Here is an 18,850-nt window from a genome sequence, read left to right as displayed (position 1 = left end):
TAAGAGGAACAGACCAAAAATATGAGCCAAATATTCTGTGACAATCAGGACAGTTGAAAGTTATGGACTTAACTCCTTGAATCATAAGTGGCGGTATGGGTAGAGAATTCAGGCTCTTGTACCCAAGGTACAGGGTTTGAGCCTGAGTAAGACTAACCACCATGTACACCTAACTGGGGCATTATACACAGACACACACACACAGAACAGCAACCCCCCCACCTGGAATGATCAGCACAGCACAACACACACACACACACACACGCACAAACACACACACACACACACACACACACACACACACACACACAGAGCAGCAAGCCCCAGAATGATCAGCACACACACACACACACACACACACACACACAGAGCAATCCCCAGAATGACCAGCACACACACACACACACACACACACGACACACACACACACACACACACACACACACACACACACACACACACACACACACACACACACACACCAGCAACCCTACCGAATGATCAGCACAACATACACACGGCAGCACCCCCAGAATGATCAGCATCCCCCTTGAGTGATCACAACAGCTTCCGTACACACAGCAGCAGCAAGCCCCAGAATGATCAGCACACACACACACACACACACACACACACACACACACACACACACACACACACACACAGCAGCAGCACATATGGTGTGCACACACAAACACACACACACACACACACACACACACACACACACACACACACACACACACACACACACACACACACACACACACACACACAGAGCAGCAACCCCCCAGAATGATCAGCACAGCAGCAACAACCCCCTCAAAATGATCAGCACAGCAACAACCCCCTCTAGAAAAAACAAATGTAAGCAGCATATGTGAGCAAACTAATGCCCAGCAAAAACACCATTGGGCAGCCAGCACCCCTACCTGGAAGCAGCAGAAAGCTCTCGTTAAAAGCTGTATTGTATTTTAAAATTGGATGGGCGGACAGACAGGAACACATGCACAGATGTATAGGACCGTTCTAAAGAAGGACACATAAGTCCTCCTTAAAGAAGACACTGCCACCATAGTCAGACCTGTAAAAGTGTGTGGGGGGTGCACCCTACCCCTTGCTCTATGGTTCCCTTGGCAGCTGGCTCCAGTAGGCAAGGACTGCTACAGAAAAGTCCTTTTCACTAATTACAGGGTCAAACTGTTTTCTCACATGGGTACACGGGCCTTCATATTAGCTTTACGAGAGTAACCAAGCACCCTAATGGAAGTCTATAAGGGGGCAGTATTCTACGCTGATCAGTCCGTATATAACTGTACTGAGCAAAAAGGGTGGTTCCGCCTGTCACAGGCATCCAAGTCTTCTCTCAGTTCAAGTATGTGACAACTCAGTAAAATCATAACAAAGGAAAACGCCAGGTAAAGTTTGACACAGTAGAATCACACAAGCCTCCTTAGACAAGGATAAGGTGAGGGTAAATGAAAAGCCATAACCAGTGAAATTTAAAGTATTTTTTTCTAAAAAAAACAAAGTACTTAAATACTCACCTTGCCCGGGTCCAAGATTCTCCAAGCTCCTTGCTATACACTTCATCAAAGTGTTCTAGTACTGACTTGCAGATTTGTTTCTGTGGCTTCAACACACTTGATTTTTTTCTCAACTAAAAAGAAAAATGAAAAATCAAAATTTCAGAAAAGTGGTTGTAATGAAGCAACAAGGACCCATAATTAAAAAACTGAAATTATTTCACTCATTGTTACTGCCAGTCACCACAACAGTCCTAACTTTTGCATTTAATAAGGTATTTGAAGGGGTCTTCTATCTCACACTAGGCAGAAGGAAGCACTGCCATACTGAGCAGTCTGAAAATAAATCACAAGCAGCCAGACATAAAGCACAGAACCAAGATTATGGCACTGTTGTCCATCTTGCAATATGTCCCTGCTAATAGATCTAATGTATAGCTAAAATATCTATGTACCTACACACAAACACACATGCACAAACACAACACACACACGCACAAACACAACACACACGCACAAACACAACACACATGCACAAACACAACACACATGCACAAACATAACACACATGCACAAACAACACACACATGCACAAACAACACACACGCACAAACACAACATACATGCACAAACACAACACACATGCACAAACACAAAACACACAAATGCACATGTACAAACATACACATACACATACTCTTTCTAGAACACTTACATCTGTTAATGGCTTCTAAGAGATATGGCCTTCCAAAAGAAGATAAAGTGCTGCAGGAGGGAGATCATGTGCACTGTGATACATGGGCAAAACTACTCACGAACTTGCCCTACCTACTCCTTTCTCACACAGGCCAATATCTGTCTTTGTCAAGTATACTGTCACAGTTAATATCCATTACACATCTATCATCATCTATTACAACCACCCACAGGTATCTCATGCTGCCATGTATAAGAACCCAACTCACATTTAAACATGGTGTTCTCATTTTCCACATAACAGGAGTACGGCTACGAGATTCTTGGCAACTGCATCTAGAAGGTACCTCAATCACTTTAGTAATCCTTCACTCCTAGGCCAAGTTGTAGCTCAGTTCTTACATTCATTTACTTCTTCATAGCTTATTTTCAGGGAAGACTCAAGGACATATTCTTAATGACTAAGAACTTCTCCTGCTGTTTTTAATAAGTACCACAGGATCTTTTACATCTACATGAACTACCACCAATTAATGCAGACTTGATCTCAGTTTAATTTTTCATCTGAAAGAAAAAAAAAGTGCCCAAGTACTGCAGCACCTTCTCTCACACTGCAGTATAATATCAGTATTAGAAAATGAATCCACACACATGGTAAGGGAATAGAAACCACAAACTTCTGATCTTTTAGCATCAAAGGTGAATGCACTACAAGTTGACTGACTGACACTAGTTACAAAGGACTGTATCATTTTCAAAATCTCATCCAAACTATTTCCTTTCTTTACTGTTATGTCTGTAGGTTCATAGGTCGGCCCTAGAGCCTATACAAGCCTAGCCAAAAAGGTACCCTGGCTTTCGCCACCCAAGAAAATTATTTTCTTGTGCTCCTGTCGAACAGAGCCACAGAGGTGATCCCCAGGGTGAATTTCCTATTTCCCATCCAATCATCAAGATTTTTCTTGAAGAGTGCTAATGAGGATCTTTGTTTGATATAGATAGGTAGTTTGATCCAGAGTATGGGAAGTGTCTGGGACAGGAATCTGTCCCTCCAGCATGTTCTGTTTATTGTGGTGACAAGGTTTAGGTCCCTAGAGCGTGTAGCTCGGAGGGATTGGGATTTCTTTAAGTGGAGCATGTCCAACAGCTCTGGATTTGACATAGCTTTGTATGTTAGGCAGAGATCGCCTCTGAGTAGGTGATATGCAATGGAGTACAGCTGGAGTTTTTTGAGACTGTCTGCATGGGGCAACTGTTTAAGGCCAGTAATCCTCTTTGTGAGGTATTTCTGCGGCCTTTCCAGTTGTTGTAGATGTCTTGTGAGGTACATACCAAAAGGGACAGTGTACTCTATAATGAGTCTAATGAATGATGAGTAGAGGGGAACAATGACCTATTTTTCCTGAAAGAGAAACCTTTTGTGATGAGGTGTGCCATGTAGAAGGATTTCCTCACTACTGTGGCGATGTGATTATTAAAGGAGAGACTACTGTCCACCAGTGTCACAAGGTCTCTTATCACACTTTCGGTGTTAAGTAGACTACCACCTATGTGGTAGCTCATGGGTACAGAGTTTTTACAAAAGGGGATGACAATGCACTTTTTGGCATTGAGCTTGAGGCTATGGCTTTGACACCAGGTATCTGTCTCAGTGAGGCCCTTTTGTAGGATGTCCACATCATTAGGAGTATCCGTTATGGCTCCTAGTTTGCAGTCATCTGTGAACTTCATTAACCAAAGACCTTCTGTGCTAGCCTGTACTTCAGAAAAGTAGATACCAAACAGGAGAGGACCCAGGACTGAACCCTGTGGTACTCCACTTGTCACTGGTCTGAAGTCGGATTTGGAGTCTGCTACTTTCACAGTGTGGGTTCTGTCAGTGAGCCACTTGGCAACCCATCTTGTGACATAGGGATTTATATCTAGTTTAGTGGGTTTATCCATAATTCCAGAGTGGGCGATGGTGTCAAAAGCATTGGCAAGATCTAGGTAGGCTGTGTGAACCACATTACCCTCATCTACGGCTTTGGTGACTGCTTCAAAAAAAAGTCAATCAGGTTTAGGAGACATGATCTGCCTTTTACAAACCCGAACTGGGTGGGGTCCAGTGTTTGGAAATTATCAATGTCCTTGTTTATAAGTTCCATGATGATATGTTCCATGGCCTTGCAGACCAGGCTCATTAGGCTAATGGGGTGGTAGTTCCCAGGGTCCGTGGTGGCTCTCCCTTTGTGGAGTGGGATAACCGTTATTGTGCGCCATTCAGTAGGCACAAAGCCTGAGGTGAGGCTATGACTGAACATGGTGCTTAGGTGAGGTGCCGGTTCGTTCTGTAGTTCATGTAGAACGCAGCCTGGGATGTTGTCAGGTCCCATGGATGTGGTGTTCTTGGCTTTGGAGAGTGCGTTTTTTACCTGTGCAGCCATGATTACAGGAACTCTGCATTCTTCCGGTATAGAGATGGGACCTTTAGGGGGTGGGGTGGGGTGGGGGTAAAGTTAGCACTGAACCTATCTGCCAGGATATTGGCAATATCAGTTGGTTCTGTATATTTAATGCCACTGTGCTGTAACTCAGAGCACATCTGAGTGTTGCCATTGAGATTCCTGACATAGCTACAGAATGTTTTGTGATTGTCTTTAGAATCAGTGGCGATTTTGCTTTAACGACTAGCTTTGGAGGATTTTATGAGGGCTCTCAGCTTCTTACTGAGGCTGACCAGGGAGTTCTTCCAGTCATGGGATTTTACTCTTTTTTGCAACAGTTTCTTTCTTCTGTTGTAGAGTTTGTTTATGGGAGGGGACCACCAGATTGGCTTCCTTTTTTTTGGAGTATAGCATCTTGGTTCTGTTAGGGATAGCACGATCCATGCACTCGTGTAAGTGCTTATAAAGTGCATTTCTGTAGAATTCACCAGTTGTGCCTCTATTGTCCTTCTGCATGGGTGTGGTAAAGTTTGTCACTTCTGTCTTAAGAAGCGTGAAGTTAGCTTTGAAGAAACTTTTTATGGTGGTTTCCCTAATGGGGGTTGGGAACGAGATGTGGATGTCTAGGCTGATTAGCTTGTGGTCGGATCTGACCAACGACGAATTGACCTCTGGTGTGGAACAACAGTCACCCATGTTGGTAATGACCACGTCTAGGATTTTGCTACCCCTGGTGGAGGTGTAGATAAGTTGATCCAAGGCATTGGAATTTATGAATTCCAGAAAACGTTGAGCAAAAGAGTTGGTAAACGAGTAGTTTTCCCAGTTAGTGGTGAGCTAGTTGAAATCGCCCACTATTAGGGTGTTGGGTTGCACCCTAATATTTTCCACTGTATCAAGAAATGAGGAGTGGGAATCCTGAGGCATGGTGGGAGATCTGTAGTAAGTTACAATTTGGATTGCGGTCTTGCCCAGAGTTTGTTGCACTTGGATAATCTTGGATGCATTATGTTGAGCAACTAGCCTGGAAGTGTGGATATCCTTAATTGATATGGACACGCCTCCACCTTTAGTGTTTCGGTCCAGGTTAGGTGGCCGAAAGGTGTGGTATGAAGTATAGTCTGGTAAAGCAGGGGTGCTGTCTGGTGCATTGAACCAGGTCTCTGTCACTGCACAGATGTTGATGTTCTCCATTTTAAGGAGTGCCTCAAGTGAATGCATTTTGAGGTTTAGACTTCTAGCACTGAGTAGCATTACCCTCAGATTTTGCTTGCTTGTACCTGTTACGGTGGTGAATTTGTCATTTGAACCTTGCCTAAAAAAGGCACTATAGGGGTGGCAAGAGCCTTAGCCAGTATCCAGAATCCCAAGGGCGAAAGGTGCAGGCCATCTCTGGCAAAGCATCATGGTCTATCGATCATGTCATCCCAGGCAGACAGATACTGGATCCCCTTAGAATGACATCGGAAGCTTAGCCAATTGTTGAAGTCAATCATTTTGTCCTTGTACTGTGGTATCATTCTGGGTGATGGTAGGATGCTACTCAGGGTTAGGGTCATACCTGCCTGGGCTACAAGATCGGAGAGCTCCTCCATGTCTCTTTTCATGTAGTCCAGGGAGGTAAGTCTCAGTTCATTCACACCAACATGGACAATGACAGAGTCATATTTGTACTTTTTGTGGAGAGACCCGAGTGCGTGCATTATGTGGTGGATCCTGGAACCAGACAGGCAGCTGACAGTAACTTTCTCCTTGTTTAGCCTGGTGAGTGGAACATCAGTGTGCCTGACTATAGAGTCACCTATGACTAGATTTTTGGGTACGTTGTTATGCCTTATGAGCTGTGGTTGAGTGGCACACTGAGTTTGTGGGCTATGCGTCATTTGGGTTGTGCTGGGGGGTGGAGGTTGCATGCGTTTCTGCTTTGGAGGTCTCTGTTGCTTGAGCAGACTTTTATTGAGAGCCTCCGTGAATGTAGGTGCATGTTTTGTGTTGCTATGTGTGTGTTTTGGTGGTGTAGGTTTTGAGGCAATATGTGATGAGTGTGGTGTGGTGCAAGTGTTTACCTTCTCCTTTTGACTGTCTTGTCCAGTCTTGGGTGAAGAGAGCTTTGCTTCCAGTTTGGCTATATAAGTGCATCTCTCACAGGTTGTAGTGTTGAGTGGTAGGAGGAGAGGGTTGTCTGTGTACATAAGGTAATTGCTGCAATGCCCCAAGATGCCCAGATTCATCAGGTAGACAGGAGAAAACACCGGGAGCTGACCCTTAGACATGCCGGGATAGGTGTTTATTTATTAAGTACTAAAAACTGTTTTCCTCTAGACAAGTAAGGAAAGTTGAGTGCTGTAGTAATTTGTAGCTTATTTAGTGCTTAAAATGAGTTCTGAACAAGTGCTGAGCTCAAAGAAACAGATCTGAGTGCTAAAACTAAAAAACTGGCTAGTTCTAAGGGAAAATTTGAAGAGCAGCCTTTATGGATCCAGGAATAGTAGCAGATGAGCAAACTGATTTAAACAAATTAACCAATAAAAAGCTAAAAACTGAGCCCCGTTCCAGCAGTCTTCGATCAGACAAGTTCTAACTGCACACTCCTGCCAGTAGGGTGCAGGGGAACCTTCTCCAAAAAAAAGATGGTCTGGATTAGTGCTCAAGTTATGAAAACAAAGCTAGATTCAGCATGCCTGAATCTAGTCTATGCTACAGCAAACAAGGCGTACCAATTTCTGAAAAAAACAGTTTAAATAAGAAGGCACAATAATCCTTTAACCAGAAATTCCCAGCTCAGAAGGGCAGAATCTAACCTCTCCTCCCACAAGAGTGCAGACTACAAACCTTCTTAATGTAAAATAACTGGCCTGAAGCCCAAGTGCTTAAACCAGAAGTGATTGATAAGTATATTTCTTGGCATTTTAAACTTTCAGAGTTCTGTCACATGGCCTGGGTTGTGACGGAAAATGGTCCACCAAACAGTCCACTTACCCATTAATAAATATAAAACAAAATAAAATAAATCAGTTCATGCTGAACCTGGCTGGTCTTCTTCTTTAGGTGAAAGAAACAAAACTGTTCATAAACTCACTCTTACTAATTTTCAGACATGAGACACTAAGCAAACCAACTTTTTATCTAATCTGTTGCTTCCTCTCCCATTAATTTCTGACTTGTAAGTTTGGGTACCTTATGCCTTACAAAGCCCACATAAAACCACATTAGCTATTCTGTTCTATTCTGATTCATCTGAAACCTGGCCAGTGCGATATTTTGCCACATGAATATGATTTATTCTCTTTCTTCCACTCACATCACTAGTTAATACTTTCATTTATCCTTAGACAGGAATTCCATTACATTTTTAATTTAATTAACATTTGTTACCTGCATAGGTGGGCTAAGCCAGGATGGACTCATCTCAGCCAAGACCCCAGAAGACACAGAAGCAGAAGCAGATGTTTGCACATCTGTTTGACAAGAACACACAAGCACAATGAGTAAGTGCTCTGGGTATCCACTGTACTTTTCTCTACATTTATTCAAGTCCCAAGAGGATAAATACATTCAAAGAATGTACTACACTTTGTTTCCATGCCACTATACAGATACACAAGAAATCATTTCTGTAGGTCTGAGCAGAAATGAACCCAGCTTCGGTTTGTTAAGTGCATTTCTCACTATAGAAAATTGAGGTTTCTTCAAAACAAAAATCACATACAACAGCTCACCTTTAAAAAGTAAGCAGTCATCCAATACATATAACCCAATACAATCAGTTATCTGAGTTTTAGGCCACTTTTTAAACTGATAGACTCATTTAACCCTGGACATTTACCTGCATTAAGTGACAGCTGCCACATAACGTCTTTATTCTCAAAGACAGTGTCATAGTCATCACCTCTCAATCCTGGATTAAAATATGTGTTTAAGTGTTTTCGTAGAATTCATTTTCATACAAGTTTGGGTCACTGATAGCGTTCTTGTGACTCATTTCTGCAAAGATAAAAGAAAAAAATCATCATCTCAATGCAGTGTTGTTATGTAGCATTATTACAATGCCTTTTTTAAAATAAATACTCTCTGCTACAAATCAAGTCTCTCTCTAAAGATTTCAGAGAGCCCAGGATTGTCTCCACCCTTTTTCATGACTTAATTTGTCATTTCTTCTGCAGTGCTCAAGGCTATTTGCCACAATCAAAGAGGGTTCTCATGGAACCCTCTGTGATGCCCCTGCTCTGGCCCTGTAATCAAGGTGCCTCAGTCCTCACCACTAACACCAGTGAAGGCCGTGCACATTGGGAGGATGACAAGTACATGCACAGTAAAGTACAATTTCCCTTTAGAGCATACAGAGATCACAGTCAGGCTGGGGCTCGTTTCTCTATCTCTCTATCCAGATCCCCATTAAAACTCTCCACTGACATTGGGTTATGATCTCAGCCGAGTGGTCAAGCTAAAACCTCCAGCAACCTCTCAGTCCAACCAGTGCTTCGTGTCCCTGCCCAAGTAGCTGACACACACACACTTTGAGATTTTATTTATATACAAATACACAGACACTCCTGGGGAAGACTGGTACAGGTTTACTAGCTATGCCCCCTTCTGCCCAGACAATAAAGTAGTAATCACTGCCACCAACCACACTTACTTATCAGCTGCTATAAGGCCCTTCCCAAATGGTGAGCAATTCTACTGTGTAATGTTACTATAATGGAAAGTGTATCCAAGACTAAAGCTATTTAGGAGTGGCCTATACAGTGTCACCAAATACATATGCAAGTACTCTAAGAGTTTACATAGCTCTAAACAAACCGGTCACAATTAAAAGGTTTATATTTTCTTGCTGCCTTTAGCTAATTCCTCCTAAAACTCTGATTTTCTCATGTTTCTGTGATTTAAAAAGCTTGTTTCAGCTACATATTGTACTTATTTTACTCCCTGCACTTTAACAAATTCTTTTTTTGTGTTTAAATTATCCGTTTAACTGTTGTAGGCTACACACTCAAGTGTGATAGCCATTTCTGTGCATTTAAAGTGTTTTTTGATTGTATCTGCTTTATTTTCTGGAAAAAAAAACAAAAAAAATACTTGTTTTCCTGCCTTTCTAAGCTAGTATAGTCCAGTTTTCAGGTTAGTGCTGAATTCAGGACTGTGTTACAAGTTTCTGTGTTTGCCCATACCTTACTTGGATAGAGGAAGTTTCTCTGTTCCATGTGAGAGAGGGAGCTTTGAGCAGCCTATCTGTCCCTGGAGGAGTGGTTTCAGCCTAGAAATTAATAGTTTATTGGCCATTTTGGGCTAATTTCTATCTCTTTCATTTCCCTGCTATAAAACCCGCATTTGCAAGGTTTTGCATGCTGGCTAGCTAGGGTATAACTATTCCCGGCTCCACAAAGTCTACTCTTCAATTTTTCCCTTGGAACTAGACAAACTTTCAACTTAAGCACTCAAACCATTCACTTTTCATAACGGCACTTGCTCAAAACTCATAGCAAGCACTAATAAACCTTAGCACTAGACCCCCCCCATACTGTAGAGAAGGACAAGGCTCTCTATTCGACCTTACCAGCCAATCAGTAAAACAGTTCACTGTACCTATCCAGGCATGTCCAAAGGGCAGTTTCAGGTGTACCCTCCGGTCCAACTGGTGAATCTGGGCATTTTGAGGCAATGTTACAGTTGCCTCATGTACACAGGCAACCCTCTCCTTCCACCAAACACTAATACATGCGAGAGATGCAATTATACAGCCAAACTGGAGGCTACGCTCTCTCAACCCAAGACTGGACCAGGCAGTCAAGAGGAGAAGGGAATTACTTGCATCACACCACCAGTCTCACATAGACCAATGAAACCAGCACCAGCAAAAAAGACACATAAACACACGAAAACAAACTTGGAGGCTCTAAATAAAAATCAGCAGAAGCAACAGAGACCTCCAAAGCAGACATCCAAGCAACCTCCACCCCCCAATACAAACCATGAAACACATACTTCACAAAACCAGTGTGCCACACAATCACAGCCCTTAAGGCAAAATAACATACCCAACACACTAGTAATAGGTGACTCTATAGTCAGGCACACTGACGTCCCACTCACTAGGCTGAACAAGGAGAAGGTTACTGTTAGCTGCCTGTCGGGTGCCAGGATCTGCCACATAATACAAGCACTCAGGTCACTCCAGAACAAGTACAAATATGACTCTGTCATTGTCCATGTTGGTGTGAATGACCTGAGCCGTACCTCCCTGGACTACATGAAAAAAGACATGGAGGAGCTCTCTGATCACATAGTCCAAGCTGGTATGACCCTGACCCTGAGTAGCATCCTGTCCTCACCAAGAATGATACCACGGTATGGAGAAAAAATGATCAATTTCAACAGTTGGCTAAGCTTCTGGTGTCATTCAAAGGGGATCCAGTGTCTGGCAGCCTGGGATGACATGCTCAACAAGCCAGGCTGCTTTGCTAGAGACTGCTTGCACCTGTCAGCCTTAGGCTTTCGAATATTGGCCAAGGCTCTTTCCACCCCCATAGTGCCTTTTTTAGGCAAGGCTCAAAAGACAAACCCACCACCATAACTAGCACAAGTAACAAACAACTGAGGGTAATGCTACTCAATGCCAGAAGTCTAAACCTCAAAATGCACACACTCGAGGCATCCTCAGTATGGAGAAAATCGATATATGTGCAGTAACAGAAACCTGGTTTAAGGCACCAGAGAGCACCCCAGCACTACCAGGCTACAACTCATACCATACATTTCAGCCACAAAACCCAGACCGAAATACAAAAGGCGGGGGAGTATCCATATTCATCAAGGATACCCACACCTCCAGGTTAGTGGCACAGCAAAGATGCTTCAGAAATCATACACGTGCAACTAACAATGGGCAAAACTGCTATTCAAATTACAGCTTGCTACAGATCACACACCATGTCCCAGGACCCCCGCTCCGCATTCCTGGAAACACTGGGAAACATAAAGGTCCTAACAAACACTCTGATATTGGGTGATTTCAATTACCCAAACATTAACTGGGAGAACTACTCAAGTACAAACTCCCTTGCCCAACATTTCCTAGAATTTATAAACTCAAAAGCTCTGGATCGACTGGTCAACACCCCCACCAGAGGTGACAACATATTGGACCTGGTCATCACCAACATGGACGACCAGTGTTCCACACCGGAGATCAACTCCTTGCTGGTTAAATTTGACCATAAACTAATCACTCTGGATATCCACATTCTGCCACCACCCCTGGTCAAAGAAACCACTGTGAAAAATTTTTCAAAAGCAAACTTCACGTTACTTAAGACTGAGGTGGGAAGTTTCAAAGCCCCCATGCTAAAGGATAACGCTGTCCAAGCTGCAAAATCCTTTACTAATGCACTCTACGGGCACCTACATGAATGCATGGATCATGCTATCCCAAACAAAACCAAGACTCACTCCACCAAGAAAAGGAAACCAGTCTGGTGGACCCCTGCCATAAACAAGCTATACAATAGAAGGAGGAAACTAGTACAAAAAAGAGAAAAATCCCAAGAAGACATCCCTGATCAGTATCAGCAAGAAACTACATTCCCTCATAAAATCATCCAAGGCTAGCTTCGAAAGAAAAATTGCCATGGACTCCAAAGATAACCACAAGGCATTCTTTAGCTATGTCAAGAATCTAAGTGGCAATTCTCAGATCTGCTTGGAGTTAGTGCAAAATGGCACAAAATACACTGAACCGACCGATATAGCCAACATCCTGGCAGACAGGCTCAATGCAAACTTCACCCCCCTCTCACCCCCAAAAGGGCCCATAACTATACCAGAAGAATGTAGTGCCCCTGAAATCACAGACACTCAGGTTAAAACAGCCCTCTCCAAAGACAAAAACACAGCATCAATGGGACTGGACGGTGTTCCAGGCTGCGTTCTACATGAGCTCAAAGATGAACTAACCCCTCATCTAAACACACTGTTTAAACTCAGCCTCTCCATGGGCTATGTGCCCACAGAGTGGTGCACAGTAATGGTTATTCCACTCCACAAAGGTGGAGCCACAACGGACCCTGGGAACTATCGCCCTATAAGCCTGACTAGCTTGGTCTGCAAAGCTATGGAGCGCATCATCATGGATCTCATTAACAGAGACATTGGAAACCTCCAAACACTGGACCCTACCCAGTTCGGCTTTATTAAGGGCAGATCATGCCTCCTAAACCTGGTGGACTTCTTTGAGACAGTTACCAAGGCTATAGACGAGGAAAAGGTGGTCCACACAGCCTACCTAGAACTTGCAAAGGCCTTCAACATCATTCCCCACTCAGATATTATAGACAAGCTCACCAGCCTGAACACAAACCCCTACATCACGAGATGGGTTGCCAACTGGCTCATGGACAGAACCCACATGGTAAGAGTTGCAGGAGCTAGGTCTGACTCTAAACCAGTTACAAGTGGCATTCCCCAGGGCTCAGTCCTAGGACCCCTCCTGTTCGGCATATACATCTCAGAGGTACAGGCAAACACAGGAGGACTATGGCTGACCAAGTTCACAGACAACTGAAAACTAGGGGCTATAATTGACTCTCCGGCTGACACAGATATCCCCCAAAGGGTTTCACTGAGACAGATACCTGGAGTCAAAACCATGGCCTTAAGCTAAACACCAAAAAGTGCATAGTCATCCCCTTTGGAAAAAAAAAGTACCCACAAATTACCACATAGGTAATAGCCCCCTAAATACGGAAGACGTAATAAGGGATCTGGGGACCCAAGTAGATCGTAACCTCTCCTTTGATAATCACATTGCCAAAGTGGTTACAAAATCCTTCTATGTGGCCCACCTAATCACAAAAGGGTTTGCATCCAGATTGAAAGAGGTCATTGAGCCCCTCTATGCATCACTCATCAGACCCATCATAGAGTACAATGCCCCATTTGGGATGTACCTTACAAGACACCTGCAACAACTGGAAAGACCACAGAAGTACCTCACCAAGAGGATCACTGGCCTCAAGCAGATGTCCTATGCAGCTCGACTGAAGGAACTCCAGCTGTACTCGGTTGCATACCGCCTACTCAGAGGTGATCTCTGCCTGACATACAAGGCCATGTCCAACCCAGAATTGATGGACATGCTCCACCTAAAGAAAACCATATCCCCTCGAGCCACACACTCCAGGGATCTAAACCTCACCACAACAATAAATAGGACGTGCTGGAGGGATAGATTCCTGTCCCAGAGACTTCCCATGCTCTGGAAGAAGATTCCAATCTACATTACGCAGAGCTCCTCACTAACCCTCTTCAAGAGAAACCTTGATGAGTGGATGGGAAACAGAAGGTTTACCCCACGGATCACACTTCAGTGGCTCTGCTGGACAGAGGCACAGGGAACTAATCTAAGGGGGTGGCGAAAGCCAACACATTCCGGTTAGGCTTATAAATGCCTTCGGGCAGATAGCCTAGTACCTACCTATGAACCTATATACTTAATAATAAATAATAAAAGCAGATGACAATACTCAATAACTCAACACAAGGACAACAGAGTTCAGAATCACGTGAAATATTTTAAAACAACATTGCAGGACAGTTTCAAATGAATACAGAAAACATCTAAACTAATCTTTACTACATCCCTGTCTATCTCTAAGAGAAATCACTGTACCTAAATAACTTACTTACAGAGCAAGACAAGTGCAGATGAGAGGATGTTGTCAGATCCAAATACAAATACAAAATGCACAGACTTTCTCTGAGAGATAGTTCTTAACTTAATAATACACATTATTGCTAGGGTTAGCTGGATGACATCACTATTTGACACCTCTGCCTTCAGTTCTCAGGCTAACAGAAACTTACACTTTAACACCTCTGTGTCAAAAATACGTATCTCTCAGAAGTTTGCCTAGAACTGGAAGTCGTAAAACAGTTAAACACCTTTACATTTCAAACCTGTTATTATTTCTGTTTCCAAACTATAGAAAAAAAACTCTAGCTGTAGATATCTTGTCTCCTAGCTGAAACAGAGATACCACAACCATAAAAATTTCAACTTATTTTCTTGAGGGTTTGCAAGTTAACTTGGTATGTTCCAGCTACTGTTATTAAAACATACATTTGCACGAGTATATACATTTCTGTTCTTTTCCAGTAGGGTACATTGTTGTTATATTCTTGAAGCTCAGATAATAACATACAGTTTAACACACACTTCTGCACCAGTAGTTTAATACACACATAACATATAGTTCTCTTACATATATAAGACAAGCCTATGGATCATATTAACATTTACAAATGACATATGATTATTTACAAAATTCCAGATAGCTGGGCTGGCAGCCTTCACACCCTCATTACTGGAATTTTGGCTTTCCACACGCTGGAAATAAGACAGCACACGATACCACTGGAAACAAAAGTTATACAACTACCATAGTGAAAGATGTGTAACAAGAAGGTCCATGCTCAGTAACCTTTAGAAAGTACAGTTGTATAAAATCTTACCATAATGGTAGATGTCCTTCTCTTCACTGTTGTAGTATTCCTTACAATAGGGATCACCTCCCAAGGGTGGCCCGACATCCGGCCAGTATACCAAAGCATTTAGATTGATAAGGGTACACTGTACTTCACACACATGCTTCCTGCGTACAGCATAGGGTATAAAAGTGATGTCCAGATGTACCATCCTCAGAACTGACAGCCCCAATAGGAACACCAGTCCAAGGATAAGAGAGGTAACAAGCACATACAGAAGGAAACAGAACCAGGGGTAGGAGGGAGGGAGTGAATACTGCAATAGTGAAGAGAAGGACATCTACCATTATGATAAGATTTTACATACTGTATTTTGTCATTCCATCTCACTGTTGCAGTATTCCTTACAATAGTGAGACTGGAACAGCTCAGAAGGAAAAGTGGGAGGAGGAAGGACCAACAAAGCCCTCTAGGAACCCGCAAAGAATGTCCCTAGAAAAATCAGTTCTAGCCCTAGATATCACATCCAACTTATAGTGCTTGGTAAAAGTATGCACAGAAGTCCAGGTTGCTGCCTCAAAATAGACTTAGTATCTAAACCCTTGAAAAAAAGCACCAGAGGAAGCCACAGCCCTAGTAGAATGAGCCGTACAGAAGAAGGAAGGTTCTTACCACGAAAAGAATAACAAAAATAAATGGCTTTAGATGTCCAAGAGGTAATGGTTTACTTGGAAACAGCCAATCCTAAAGATCTAGGATGAAAGGAAACAAAAAGGTGATCAGATGTGGGAAAAGCTTTGGTCTTATCCAAATAAAATCTGAGTTGTCTATGCACATCCAAAGTGTGCAAAACCTTCTCACTAGCAGATTGCTGAGAAGGGAAAGAAGTGGGCAAATGAATAGCCTGATTAAAGACAACTCAATCACCACCTTGGGCATAAAAGAGATATCATCACATAATCCCTCAAAACCTACACCACCAAAACACACACAAGGAAGCACAAAACACACACCTACAATCACGGAGGCTCTCAACAAAAATCTGCCCAAATAACAGAGACCTCCAAAGAAATGAAAGCAACCTCCACCCCCCAACACAACCCAAATGAGAAATAGCCAACAAACTCAGTATGCCAACTACAGCCCATAAGGCATACCATACCCAACACTCTAGTCATAGGTGACTCTATAGTCAGGCACACTGATGTTCCACTCACCAGGCTAAACAAGGAGAAAGATACTGTCAGCTGCCTGTCGGGTGCCAGGATCCGCCACATAATGCACGCACTCAGGTCACTCCACAACAAGTACAAATATGACTCTGTCATGTTCCATGTTGGTGTGAATGACCTGAGACGTACCTCCCTGGACTACATGAAAAGAGACATGGAGGAGCTCTCCGATCTTGTAGCCCAGACAGGTATGACCCTAGCCCTGAGTAGCATCCTGCCATCACCCAGAATGATACCACAGTACAAGGACAAAATGATTGACTTCAACAATTGGCTAAGCTTCTGGTGTCATTCTACAGGAATCCAGTATCTGTCTGCCTGGGATGACATGATCGACAGACCATGGTGCTTTGCCAGAGATGGCTTGCACCTGTCGCCCTTGGGATTCCGGATACTGGCAAAGACTCTTGACACCCCTATAGTGACGTTTTTAGGCAAGGTTCAAATGACAAATTCACCACCGTAACAGGTACAAGCAAGCAAAATCTGAGGGCAATGCCACTCAGTGCTAGAAGTCTAAACCTCAAAATGCACTCACTAGAGGCACTCCTTAAAATGGAGAACATCGACATCTGTGCAATGACAGAGACCTGGTTCAAAGCACCAGACAGCACCCCTGCATTACCAGGCTATAATTCATACCACACCTTTCGGCCACCTAACCTGGACCGAAACACTAAAGATGGAGGGGTGTCCATATTCATTAAGGGTATCCACACCTCCAAGCTAGTTGCTCAGTATAATGCATCCGAGATTATCCAAGTTCAACTAACTCTGGGCAAGATTGCAATCCAGATTGTAGCTTGCTACAGACCACCCCACCAAGCCCCAGGATTCACATTCCTCTTTTCTTGATACACTGGAAAATATTAGGGTACAACCCAGCACCCTAATAATGGGTGATTTCAACTACCTCACTATTAACTAGGAAAACTACTCATGTACCAGCCCTTTTGCTCAACGTTTTCCGGAATTCATAAATTCCAACACCTTGGGTCAACTTATCCACACTCCCACCAGGGGCAGCAATATCCTAGACCTGGTCATCACCAACATGGGTGACCGGTGTTTTACACCAGAGGTCAATTCCTTGTTGGTCAGATCCGACCACAAGCTAATCACCCTAGACATCCACATCCCGCCCCCAGCCCCCATTAGGGAAACAATTTCTCCAAAGCCAACTTCACGCTTCTTAAGACAGAAGTGGCAAACTTCACGACACCCATTCAGATGGACAATCGAGGTATGACTGCTGAATCCTACACAAATGCACTTTATAAGCACTTACACGAGTGCATGGATCATGCTATCCCTAACAGAACCAAGATGCTATCCTCCAAAAAAGGGAAACCAATCTGGTGGTCTTCTGCCATAAACAAACTCTACAACAGAAGAAAGAAACTGTTGCAAAAAATAGTAAAATCCCATGATTGGAGGAACTCCCTGGTCAGCCTCAGTAAGAAGCTGCGATCCCTCATAAAATCCTCCAAAGCTAGTTATGAAAACAAAATCGTCACTGATTCTAAAGACAACCACAAAGCATTCTATAGCTATGTCAAGAATCTCAATGGCAACACTCAGATGTGCTCTGAATTACAGCACAATGGCACTAAATATACAGAACCAACTGATATTGCCAACATCCTGGCAGATAGGTTCAGTGCTAACTTTACCCCCCCTCTCAACCCCTAAAAGGCCCATCTCTATACTGGAAGAATGCAATGTTCCTGTAATCACGCCTGCACAGGTAAAAACCTCACTCCCTAAAGCCAAGAACACAGCATCCATGGGACCTGACAACATCCCAGGCTGCCTTCTACACGAACTACAGAATGAACTGGCACCCCACCTAAGTACCATGTTCAGTCATAGCCTCACCTCAGGCTTTGTGCCCATTGAATGGCGCACTGTGACGGTTATCCCACTCCACAAAGGGGGAGCCACGACAGACTCTGGGAACTACCGCCCCATTAGCCAAACGATCCTGGTCTGCAAGGCCATGGAACGTATTATCATGGAACTCATAAACAAAGACATTGGTGATCTCCAAACTCTGGACCCCACACAGTTCGGGTTTGTAAAAGGCAGATCATGTCTCCTAAACCTGATAGACTTTTCTGAAGCAGTCCAAAGCCATAGATGAGGATAAGGTGGTTCACGCAGCCTATCTAGATCTCGCCAATGCATTCGACACCATCCCCCACTCTGGAATTATAGATAAACTCACTAAACTAGGTATAAATCCCTAGGTCACAAGATGGGTTGCCAACTAACTTACTGACAGAACCCACACTGTTAAAGTAGCAGACTTCGAATCAGACTTCAGAACAGTGACAAGTGGAGTACCACAGGATTCAGTCCTGGGTCCTCTCCTGTTTGGTATCTACTTCTCTGAAGTACAGGTTAACTCAGAAGGTCTTTGGCTAACTAAGTTCGCAGATGACTGCAAACTAGAAGCCATAATCGAAACTCCTACCGATGTGGACAA

General features: G+C 43.4%; 1 protein-coding gene across 3 annotated transcripts in view; it reads right to left on the bottom strand.

Annotated features, from left to right (window-relative positions):
- NSUN3 (NOP2/Sun RNA methyltransferase 3) overlaps positions 1–18,850 on the bottom strand; it is a 687,521-nt gene that overhangs the window by 596,564 nt on the left and 72,107 nt on the right. For 2 of the 3 annotated variants that reach the window (XM_044072148.1, XM_044072147.1), the window contains exons 2-3: positions 8,475–8,632; positions 1,548–1,660 (exon numbers count right to left, since the gene is read on the bottom strand). In XM_044072148.1, coding sequence (XP_043928083.1) covers positions 1,548–1,660; positions 8,475–8,534 — 173 coding nt within the window. In that variant the 5' untranslated portion in view covers positions 8,535–8,632. The remainder of the gene's footprint in view (positions 1–1,547; positions 1,661–8,474; positions 8,633–18,850) is intronic. The other variant, XM_044072149.1, reaches the window with a different exon arrangement.

This window comes from Protopterus annectens, chromosome 5.part0 (assembly GCF_019279795.1).
Source record: "Protopterus annectens isolate FY-2018-M chromosome 5.part0, PAN1.0, whole genome shotgun sequence".
Lineage (NCBI taxonomy): Eukaryota > Metazoa > Chordata > Ceratodontiformes > Protopteridae > Protopterus > Protopterus annectens.
This window is presented reverse-complemented; position numbering and strand designations above follow the sequence as displayed.